Below are 12,259 nucleotides of genomic sequence, written 5' to 3'. Positions count from 1 at the left end.
CATATAAACATTGCTGGGTACAAATGTGAGTTTTTACCCATACCTGCTGTCTAGATCTCTCTACCCTTTGTGCTTTTCCTAGATTTTGAAAAACAGCCTCTGGAGGGCTCAGCTGCTGGTGATTGAAAGGTGCCCCCACCACACTTTAAAAAGAAAGCTTCAAAGGCCAAATTTATAGACTTGAATATATGGCAACCGTCTCAGATTCCATTAGGGTTTCAAAAGCAACATAGCACATGGACAGTACCCAGCTTTGTATCTCACTCCCAGGGCTGAGACCAGGGCTCATCTTCATTCATGGGATAGCGGGGGTGGGGGGTGTTGGATACAGTTAGGGGTAGGGTGGTCTCCTAATGGAAAGCAGGCTGAAGACATAGACCCTTGCTACTGACATTGTATGTCTGGCAGTGGGTTGTCACAAAGGCCGTATCCAGCTTTCAAGCCACTGACCTAGAGCAACAGCCAACCTACCATGTTTGGCAGTTACCATCTCTCCGTGTCTCCCCAGCTCCCTGCTAACAAAGCTATACCACCACCACACTCAGAGCCACACTACAGGATGGAATGGAAACATTCTTTTTCTTCTAGGGTCCATGGTTAAAAGAGACACCCATTGCTTTAGCTATTTTTGAATCTTTGTGGGAAAATAAGTTGTTTCTGCCCAGAAAAGAATGGAAAATTGGGGGGAAATTGGACTATATGCATACTTAACTTTCAGCACCTGTTACAGTTCCAAAGTCACTAGTCATTTTGTTAATTTAGGAACATAAAAATGTGTTAATGTACAATTTTTCTGCTCATACAATGATTATGTTTGTTGAATTCATTATTACAGCCTAAATAGTTTATTAGACATGTTTTTATCCAGTTATTCAGTGTTTATAGATTGTGTCACAAATGGAGCTATTAGCTGCTGACTCTCTTCTCCCTGTCTTTGCTGGATTATTAGAAGCAGGTTTGCAACTCAGGAATTGCTAGGGAATCCTAGCTTTGCTTTCCTCTCTTCCACTATGGGATTTTGAAGCAAGAGGGGCAACAATTGCTGTGTTTCTAAATCTTCTGAGCATAAAGTTGTTCCCCTTTCAGAAGGCCAGAATGAGATCCACCTGTCAAGAATCAATAAATCGTCTGGGCACAGTAGCTCATACCTGTAATCCTGGCACCTTGGGAGGCAGAGGTAGAAGGATCTCACTTCCTTGCCCAGGCGAGAGTGCAGTGGCATTGTCATAGCTCACTGCAGCTTCAACCTCCTGGGCTCAAGCAATTCCCCTGTTTCAGCCTCCTGAGTAGCTGGGAGTACAGGCACTAACCACCACCCCCAGCTAATTTTTCTTTTCTTTTCTTTCTTTCTTTTTTTTTTTTTTTTTTTTTTGAGATGGAGTCTCACTCTGTCACCCAGGCTGGAGTGTAATGGCTCGATCTGGGTTCACTGCAAGCTCCGCCTCCCGAGTTCGCGCCATTCTCCTGCCTCAGCCTCCCGAGTAGCTGGGACTGCAGGCACCTGCCACCGCGCCCAGCTAATTTTTTGTATTTTCAGTAGAGACGGGGTTTCACCGTGTTAGCCAGGATGGTCTCGACCTCCTGACCTCGTGATCCGCCCGCCTCGGCCTCCCAAAGTGCTGGGATTACAGGTGTGAGCCACCATGCCCAGCCTTAAATATTTTATTATTGTAGAAATTATTTTTTTCTGAAAACACTTTTAAAAGGGATCTTGCATAAAATATACGTTTCCTATTTCATTTTCATTTTTTATTCTTTCTCTCTTTAGGTAGAATTGCCAAGTTTTCCCAACCATGCCCCTATATAGGCAAATTCTAGTAGACAAGAAATTGCCCAAGTCATCCAAAACAGAAATTACTTAAGCAGCAATTATCAAGCAAACAGTTCTATAATCTTTCGTTGCTCTACTCCATGCTGGCTTCTGCCTCCAATTATGCATATTTTACAGTTCACTATTCAGTTATAGATATGGGGCTGCTTCTAATGAGATAGAATTGAATCCAGCCCTGATAAACAAGTAATTACTGAGTCCCTAACACTAGCTCACATTTATTGAACACTTACTACATGCCAGATCATATGCTAAGCTCTTTACCTATGTCATCTATAATTTGCATCAACTCCTTATAAGGGCCAGTGTTTAAATTATCGTATGCTGAAGGATGACTCTGTTCAGTGGTCTCAAGTCAAAGGAAGTGACAAGCTGTGTTGGTATTCTGCGGCCCCCAGTGGACACAGCTGTTACTGCATGCCTTGCACTGTGCTAGTTGCTAAGGGGGATGCTAAGGAGGGCTTGCCTACAGCCTTGATGTAGGGGCGGTAGCTAAGACATAGGGAGCTATAACTTATTTCTTTCTCACGGATACCCAGAACATGGTAAGTACTTGACCTTAATAAATATTTGTTGAATAGATGAATGAACGAATGAATGAGTGAGCAGGCTGAGAACATTCAGATGCAAAACTTCTGATGCTAACAGCCAAGTTTTAGGTGTTCAGAAGATAGAGAGAAGCACGAGTTTCACTGATTGGTGGGAAACTGGACTTAAGGCAGGCCTTGAAGTTTAGGAACCTTTACCCTGGCAGGCTCAGGAGTAATCGGTGCACAAATAGGTCATAGCATTTCAGAGCTAAAGGAACTCTAGTTCAGCATTTCTCAAAGTGTTTTTTGTCAGACATTCTGCTTACATACATTGGGAGATAATATTGTTGCCTGGTTTCTTGGAACTTCACCATATACATAACCATTTTGAAGTTTCAGAAAAGTTTTGTTGAAAAGCAGGCTACTGAACTTTGTCTAATCCAGAATTTTCCAGATTGACTGGACTACGGATCCCTTTCTCATACAACAAACCTTATGAGCATCCCTCTGAACCCACTTTGGGAGATGCTGATCAGGTGCAATTCTTTAATTTTCCTGCTGAGTCCCAGAGATGTTGAGTGACCTACTCCAGGTCACAGAGCTAATTGATAGTGAATTCAAGCCTAGGATTCCAGAATTTTCTGACTCTTGGATGGTGCTTTCCATTACACCATTAAGCCTTTCATGATGGCTGCTGCATTGGCAACTCCCTTGTCTGGACCCTTCATTGCCAGCACAGAATTGCTGTGCTGATGAGACCTTCTGGAGACCAGACAGTTGAGACTTGGAATGAGACAACTTAGTTGGCACTTGTTGCATGTGAAATCAATAAGAGCTAATTCCTTCCCTTTGAAGAATGCAGCACGAGCCCTCTCACCCTTCTCTCCTTTAGTTTCTTAATAAGCACAATAAAGACATATGTGCTTATTAAGAAACTAAAGAGGCCTGGCGTGGTGGCTCATGCCTGTAATTGTAGCACTTTGGGAGGCCAAGGCGGGTGGATCACTTGAGCCCAAGAGTTCGCGTTTGAGACTAGAACTCAACTCTAGTTCTAGAACTCAACTCTAGTTTCTAGAGTGTCGTCTCTACAAAAAATCCAAAAATTAGCCAGGTGTGGTGGTGCGTGCTTATAGTCCCAGCTACTGGGTTGGGACTGAGGTGCAAGTTGCGAGGTGCGAGGATCGCTTGAGCCCAGGAGGTGGAAGTTGCAGTGGGCCATGATCATGCCATCGCACTCCAGCCTGGGTGATAGAGTGAGGCTCTATCTCAAAAAAAAAAAAAAAAAAAAGTAAAGCCCAAACAGACAGCACCTTAAGGGCATTTAAAGCTCACACTCCTCACTGCTGCCCTGGTAATTATTATAGATAGAGCAAACTCTCATTTATCTGCATGTGCAAAGGGCAGCAGCCCTGTAGATAATCCAAACCAATTGGCAAGACTTGAAGAACACACACAATGATCATCACACACACACACACACACACACACACACACACACACACACACACACACACTCCTTGAAAAACTCTTTGGTATCTGATTTTGACATGCCTTTTACACAGGCAGCTTCTTCGCCTGGGCAGCCCTTTCTTCTTTCTGATTCCCAGCCATCTCCCTTGCTCATAAATTCCTTCCTCAAGGAAGTGTTCCTGGACTGCACTAACCAACCGCACTCACTCTTTGGGTCTGCATCCTTTGAACACACAGGCTAGGAAGTATCAACTGCCACTTAGACTTGGATTTCTAAGGGTTCTGAAGTGTTTTTCACATGTGGGAGCTTGGCTCTCCTATTGGATTGCAATGACTCCAGCCACTGGGGTAGAGTCAGGGGAGTACTAAGTGCTTTCATTGCCTCAGTCATTGCTTCACATGAATGAACTTCTTAGGACAAAGAAAGAGGTGTATATGTTAATAGCTGAAATTGAGAGGCAAGTAAATTCCTAATGAGTTTGGCCTGAATAGCAGCTGCCCAGAGATCACAAGCTGTGGCCTGGGCTTCTGCTTTTACCAGTAACTCAGACACTTTGTTATTGAGTTATTAAGGGGACAACTAATCAAATGAATGTTGAAGGGTGCTGTCAGCATTGGGGTTGAGTCCAAGCTCTGCAGGCCACCTGGGTGGGATCATGGTCCTCGTTCCTCTCATGAAGGCTCTTTTCCCTCTCCTGTCTTCCCTTCTACCATCACACTCTGCCTCATTTTCATTTTTCACTTCCAGGAAAGAAGAAATGCAAATTTAAAGCCATTAAGAGCTTTTTTGTTAAGAAGAAAAAAGAAGCCGAAGATACCCAGGAAGAAGAAATGCTAGAACTGAGCTTGTCCAGCAGCAACATTAACATCTCTTCTCTGCAGCCCGTTCGGGAAAATCAACCAACTAAGGCCAGGTCAGCTCAGATGCGGTGGAGAGTGATGGGGACAGGGGAAGAGGCAGGCAGTTGGATCTAGTTCACCTTTCGGCAGCCAAATCACCAGGGACACCAAGAGTCCCCACCTGTGGGGGCCAGGCTTGCAGCCATTGCCAATGCAGTCATGTCCGGGGGAGGGGGGTGGTGCTTTTCTCTGTGTGCATATGCATGTTTGTTGTCTGAGCTGCACATCTCAGTGGGTTGGAGCATGGCAAATGCATGCCCCACTTCCCAAGAGCACTGAATAAGAGGGTGCAGATATTCAGGGAAGCCCTGCCTGTCGCAACTAAAATAACTTGAGATGTGGGGCCTGCAGCCAATGAGGAGCTGAAGGCCTGTTTGATCTGGTAAGAAGGGCCTACGTCATTCAGGAGGCTTGGTCTGGTTTGCTTGCCTGGCTCTCAGACTACCGATCTAGCCAAGATCTCATAACAAGTGATGAAAGCCTCCTATAGTAAAGCTATCTAGCTGGGAGTGGGGTGGGTCATAAGCATGAGATCACTGTGTTGCTGTAAAAACACACATGCAAGCAAACAACCCAGATCCCTTTCTCCCTCCATTTCAGGAGACTAGGGGAAATGCTATAGTCACAGGGGGCATGGGGAAGACTGTTTCCAGCTACCACTGCCACCGCTGTTCAGATATTCATCTGCAGTGCCCAAATTTCCACATCCTATTGTGCTATCTGGACACCTAGGATTCCCAGCTGTCTCTGGATCAATCAGATCCCCCTCTATGAAGTTCTGCTTAGGCCTGTTCTTCTGGCCTTACATGCCAGACTTATCTGGACTCCCCACAGAGCTCACCAGTCCTGCTGCCCGCTCCAACCAGGCAAAGCCTTGAGGGAATGAGGCAGTTAGCTGACATGTTATACTGTCCCCAATATCTCCCCCAATACATTCTATAACATAATGGCCTGATAGTTATCATATATGGCTCCTTAAGAACAACCTTCATGAGTGCATCCAGTGTAAGGAATTTCAAGTAGTCTTGCTGGGAGTAGGGCAGACGGTTTTGAAAGAGGGGCTTATGTAGTACCTCACAAGTAATACTATTATAGCCCATTGCCTTGCAGTGTTCAGTAAGACTAAGACTAGCCCGGCTAAAACCCAGGGGGAGGTCAGGGAGGGGCATTCAGGTTTACTATCTCTGCTAAAGTTCTACATTTCTCCCTTTTACTTGTTCCTTCCTTTCCAGAAGTGTGTGCACACGTGAACCTGAGAGAGAGAGAGAGAGAGAGAGAGAGAGAGAGAGAGAGAGAGAGAGAAGGGGGGGATTTTTTTGTGTGCAAGGAAATTCAAAGAATATAACTTAGGGGGCCTGAAGATCACCCCTGATCTCAGTCTTCTGCTTAATGTGCTAGGGGAAGAAACCCTGGAAAATGTCACTCCGGAGAAGGGAGATCAGCTTTTTTCATTCACTGAAGCAATCAGTCATAACGAAACTTATGACCAGCCTTCCCCTGGCCTGTACCATAGGACCAGCATCTATTTCCAAGACTGTATTAAGCCGTATCTGATGGAAATCCCGTTCCTTCATTTGATTTCTTAATGAGTGCTGTTGTAATAATATACTTCACTGCCCTTAATTAAGGCTGAGATTTTGTTTGGGAGTTTTTATTTTTATTTTTATTTTCGCCTCCAGGGAACAGATCAATGAGCACTAGATATGTTAAGTGGACAAGAGTTTTCATTTCTGACAGACTTGGCCACAACTGGTGCTAATTTAATCTTTTGATCAGGGAGGGCTTGGCACTATAGAGCCAATTCAACCATTTCACTTTGGTTAATGCACAGCATGGAAATGAAAGACATTTCTAAGCCCACTCATAGCCCAAGATTTCCTCTCAGTTTTTCTGCAAAAAGCAGAGGAGGCAAGGTAGTCACAGATGCTACACTGGTTCTGAACCTGATTTGAGCCAGTAGATCATAGAGCAGCAGTGAATGAAAGCGTGTTATATGTGCATACTGAGCATATGCGTGTATATAGAGATGTCTGGAAACATTACATTCTCAATGCTGGATCAATCATATATATGTCCATTAAGTGTTTATCTAGAGAGTCACAGTAATTTTCTGCTGGACTGCTATTTTATAAAGCAGACTACGTTGCTTCCAACACCGGGGCCACCTGGATAGCAGAGTTTTATAGGGAAAAGGTAAGTAGGAGTTTAGTAAAAAGTAGCAGACATCTCTCTCCTCTCCTCTCCTGTTGGCCCACAAGCCATCTTAGAGCGGGTTCTGTTTTAATCCCCATAACATGAGATTGTCCTTATAGTGTGTCATTATCAAATATATCCAAATGAAGTCCCCACAGGCTCATAATGACAGGGCAGGTGCTAGCCCCACAATGCCCAAGCTGATACTCTAGTTACCATTTGAAGATTTTTTTAAGTGCTAACATAAATGTATTGTTTTGTAATAAAGATAATAAGTACAAAAAGGGCATTTAAACATTTTAAAGTTTATTTTATCTGTTTTTAAACATTGCTACCCCTCCCTAAAAGAAACCCTGTACCAATTAACAGTTTCCCCCCTAAATAACCACTAATCTACTTTCTGCCTCTATAAATTTTCTTATTCTGGATATTTCATGTAAGTGGAATCATACAAAGGTTGTTTCACTTAGTATGTTTTCACTTAGCATGTTTTCAAGAGTCATTCATGTTGTAGCATGTATCAGCTTACTTGCTTTTTTCTTCTTTTCTTCCTTTATTTTTTCGTGTCTAATCTCATCTTTTATATAAACATACACATTTTCTCCTACCTAACAGGAATAACTTTTATCATTTAAAATTTTTATGTTTCTATATAACAGCTTTCTTGAAATATAATTCACATACTACAAAGTTCTACCTTTTAGCATGTGCAGCTATCACTATTACCCAATTTTAGGACATTTTGTCACCCTAAAAAGAAACCCTGCACCCAGTAGCAGTCATTCTCCATTCCCCTCTCCTCTTTCAAACCACTGATCTGCTTTCTGCCTCTATGGATTTGCCTATTGTGAACATTTCACATGAATGAATTATACAATATGTGGCTATTTTTGACTGGCTTCCTTTCACTTAGTATGTTTTCAAGGGTCATTTACTTAAAATCATGCATCAAGAACTTGATTTCTTTTTTGGTAGCAGTTTTATTGAGATATAATTCATATATTATACAATTAAACCACTTAAATGGTAAAATTCAACGTTTTTTGTAAATCCACAGAGTTGTACAATCATCATCATAATAAATTTTGGAACTTTTTCGTCACCTCAAAAATAAACTCCTGTACCCATTGACCAGTCCTCCTTATTCAACCTTCCCCCAACGCCCGCCAGGCCCTAGAAATCATTAATCTGCTTTCTGTCTCTGTGGATTTACCTATTCTGGACATTTCACATGAGTGGAAGCTGGTCTTTTCTTGTTGACTTCTTGTACACATTATAATGTTTTCAAGGTTCATTCATGTTGTAGCATGTATCAGAATTTCATCCTTTTTGCTACTGACTGTCCATTGCATGACTATACCACATTTTATCCATTCATCAGTTAATGGATATTTGGGTTGTTTCCACCTTTTGGCTATTGTGAATAATACTGCTGTGAACATTTGTGTATAAGTTTTGGGGCAGATATATGTTTTTATTTCTCTGGGATATATACCTAGGAGTGAAATTGTTGGGTCAAATGGCCGTTATATATTTAACCTTTTGAGGCACTGCTAGACTGTTTTCCAAAGTGGCTGGACCACTTTAACACCAGCAATGTATGGGGGCACCACCAGCAGTGTATGGGTGTTCCAATTTCTCCACAACCTTGCCAATGCTTGTTATTACCTGAATTGAATTTTTGATTCTAGCCATTCTAGTGGGTGTGAAATGGCATCTTATTATGGTTTTGAGTTGTATTTCCCTGCCAACTGGTGATGTTGAGCATCTTTTCATGTACTTGTTGGCCATTTGTATATCTTTGGAAAATATATTTGTATATCTTTCTTGTTTGGAGAAATGTCTATTCACATCTTTTTTTATTTTCTAATTGGGTTATTTAAATTTTTATTATTGAATTCCTTAAGAATTCAATAAAAAGAATTCCTATTAGTAAGAAAGAGTTCTTTATATGTTTCAGATCCAAGACTTATCAGATATATAATTTGCAAATATATTTTTCCATTACGTAGGTCATCTTTTCATTTTCTTGCTAGTAACCTTTGATGCACGAACATTTTTAATTTTTATGAAATCCATTTGTATTAGTCCATTCTCACTGCTATAAAGAACTACCTGAGGCTGGGTAATTTATAAAGAAAAGAGGTTTAATTGACTCACAGTTCAATCATGGCAGAGGATAAAGGGGAAGCAAGGCACGTCTTACATGGTGGCAGTAGAGAGAGAGTGCAAGCGGGGATGCCACACACTTTTAAGCCATCGGCTCTCATGAGAACACACTCACTATCACGAGAACAGCATGGGGGAAACTGCCCCCATGACCCAATCACCTTCCACCAAGTCCCTCCCTCGACATGCGGGGATTACAATTTGACATGAAATTTGGGTGGGGACACAGAGCCAAACCATATCACTATTTATCTATTTATTTTTTCTTTTGTTACTTGAGCTTCTGGTGTCATATCTAAAAATCCATTGCCAAATCCAAGATCACAAAGATTTACTCCTATGTTTTTTCTAAGAATTTTATAGTTTTAGCTCTCATATTTAGGCCTTTAATCCATTTTGAGTTAATTTTTAAAATTACACTTTAAGTTCTGGGATACATGTGCAGAAAGTGCAGGTTTGTTACATAGGTATACATGTGCCATGGTGGTTTGCTGTACATATCAACCCATCATCTACATTAGGTATTTCTCCTAATGCTATCCCTCCCCTAGCCCCCCACCCCACAACAGGCCCCAGTGTGTGATGTACCCCCCCACCCATGTTGATGTGTTCTCATTGTTCAGCTCCCACTTATGAGTGACAACATGCGGTGTTTGGTTTTCTATTCCTGTGTTAGTTTGCTGAGAATGATGGTTTCCAGCTTCATCCATGTCCCTGCAAAGGGCATGAGCTCATCATTTTTTATGGCTGCATAGTATTCCATGGTGTATATGTGCCACATTTTCTTTATCCAGTCTATCACTGATAGGCACTTGGGTTGGTTCCAAGTCTTTGCTATTGTGAATAGTGCTGCAATAAACATACATGTGCATGTGTCTTTATAGTATTTTTATATATGGTGTGAGATAAAGGTCCAACTTAATTCTTTTGCATGTGGATACCCAGTTGCTCCAGCACCATATGTTGGAGAGACTATTCTTTTTTCATTGAATAGTCTTGGCACCCTTGCTGAAAATCAACCATAGATGTATAGGTTCATTTCTGAACTCTCAACTCTATTTCATTGATCTATATGTCTATCTTTATGCTAGTGCTACACTGTCTTGATTACTGTAGTTTTATAGTAAGCTTTGAAATTGAAGTATAAGTTATCCAACTTTGTTCTTCTTGTTCAAGATTATTTTGGCTATTTGTGGTCCCTTGCATTTCACTATGAATTTTAAGATCAATTTTCTGGAAAAAAAAAAGCCAGCATGAAATTCAATAGCTATTGCATTGAATCTGTAGATCATTTTGTGAAGTACTGCCATCTTAACAAGTTTAAGTCTTCCAATGAATGAACATGGGATTTCCTTTCATTTATTCAGGACTTTGGCATTTTTTCTCATCAGTGTCTTATAGTTTTCAGATTATGAGTTTTGCACATCTTTTGTTAAATTGACTTTTAAGTTTTTATTCTTTTGTTGCTATTGTAAAGGGAAGTGTTTTCTTAATTTCATTTTCAGATTGTTCATTGCAAGTGTATAGAAATACACTTGCATCCTTCAACTTTGATGAATTCATATATTCTAGTCATTTTTAGTGTATTCATTAAGAGTTTTATATACAAAATTATGTCATCTGTGAATAGAGATAATTTCACTTCTTCCTTTCCATTCTGGATGGCATTAATTTCATTTTCTTACCTAATTTCCCTGTCTATAATATCCCATACAGTGTCGAATAGAAATGATAAAAGCAGTCATCCTTGTCTTGTTCCTGATCTTAGGGGGAATACATCCAGCCTTCACCATGATATTAGCCGTGGTTTGTCACAGATATCTTCTATCAAGATTGAGTGCATTTATCATGGAAGGGTGTTGAATTTTACAAATGTTTTTTCTGCATCTATTGAAATGGTCATATAGTTTTTGTTTTTATTCTATTGATACAGTGTTTGGCATTCACTGATTTTCATACATTAAGCCAATCATTCCTTGTAAATCCTACTTTGTCATGGTATACAATTCTTTTTATATGCTGTTGGATTCAGTTCGTGAGTGTTTTATTGAGGATTTTTGCATCTATATTCATAAGAGATATTGGTCTGTAGTTTGCTCTTCCTGTGATGTCTTTGGTTGAAATTTTTTAAAGGTAAAATACATTACCACACTCCAAAAAGGAGTCTTTCATGTCTTTAGCCTTTCATTTGTTTTTATCTTTCTTCTGATTTTTCTTAACATGTAATTATCATCAACCTGGCACCATTCCCAATCAGAAGGTATTTTCATCTGGATTTAGCAAGCTTGGGGAAGGGAGGTGCAGGTGGTACATAGGATGACTTTGAAAATAGGATAGATATATTGTAGAGCTCTTGTGTGAAAGAGGAAAGGATCTGATGAATTAAAGCCTTGTGTATCTGTGAAGATCTTTGATTTTTTTTAAATCAAAACAAAAACACGAGAGAAATTTGGATGTGAAAGATCTTTTATAATTCTCACTGTAATAATAACAAAACTCATGGCCTTTCCTCCCATTCCCCGGAATTGCCACTATTGAATTATATACTTTAAATGGGCAAAATGTATGGCATGTAAACTATATCTCAGTAAGATTGTTATGTAAAAAGGATATATGCTCATAATGTAAAAATTAAAATTATACAGAAGGACATGAAGTAGAAAATGAAAATTTCATTCCTGTCCCTAGTGCGCCATTCCTCAGAGGGAACCACCTCTAACAATTTGTGGATATCCTTCTAGACTTTTTTCTTTGAATATGAACTATATATGTGTGTATATATTAAATGGGACCATACTATTATCTTTTTCACTTACTATCTCATGAGCCACTTTCTATGTCAGCACATATGCATCCCTGCTCTCCTTCTGAGGTATCTATGGTAGGCCATATTATGAATATACATTTGTCTTCAGTTCCCATGGCCCTTGGGTTGCTTTTACAAGACCTTTCCTTTCTGTCCAGGGCCAAGAGCAGCATGGGGAGCAAAGCCCTATCCCATGATAGCATCTTTATGTTGGGTCCTGAGCCTGAAAGATCAGCAAGTAAAATGTTTCCTTCTATGGATCCCCAGAGAGGCAGACCTCAGCAGGTAATAGTGGACTCGAGCATCAGTGTCTAATTGGACTACTTCTCTTCTGTTCCCTACTCTAACCCTGCCAAAATT

At 40.6% G+C, this 12,259-nt stretch overlaps 1 protein-coding gene across 1 annotated transcript in view; it reads left to right on the top strand.

The window, feature by feature from the left end:
• Window positions 1-12,259, top strand: part of KIAA1210 (KIAA1210 ortholog) — a 49,049-nt gene that overhangs the window by 6,469 nt on the left and 30,321 nt on the right. Inside the window, exons 3-4 of the mRNA XM_019018844.3 lie at window positions 4,580-4,745; window positions 12,058-12,184. Of these exons, the coding sequence (XP_018874389.1) occupies window positions 4,580-4,745; window positions 12,058-12,184 (293 nt within the window). The remainder of the gene's footprint in view (window positions 1-4,579; window positions 4,746-12,057; window positions 12,185-12,259) is intronic.

Source organism: Gorilla gorilla, chromosome X, assembly GCF_029281585.2.
Source record: "Gorilla gorilla gorilla isolate KB3781 chromosome X, NHGRI_mGorGor1-v2.1_pri, whole genome shotgun sequence".
In the NCBI taxonomy this organism is placed as follows: domain Eukaryota; kingdom Metazoa; phylum Chordata; class Mammalia; order Primates; family Hominidae; genus Gorilla; species Gorilla gorilla.
Note: the sequence above shows the minus strand (reverse complement) of the source record. Positions and strands in the feature narration are given on the sequence as shown.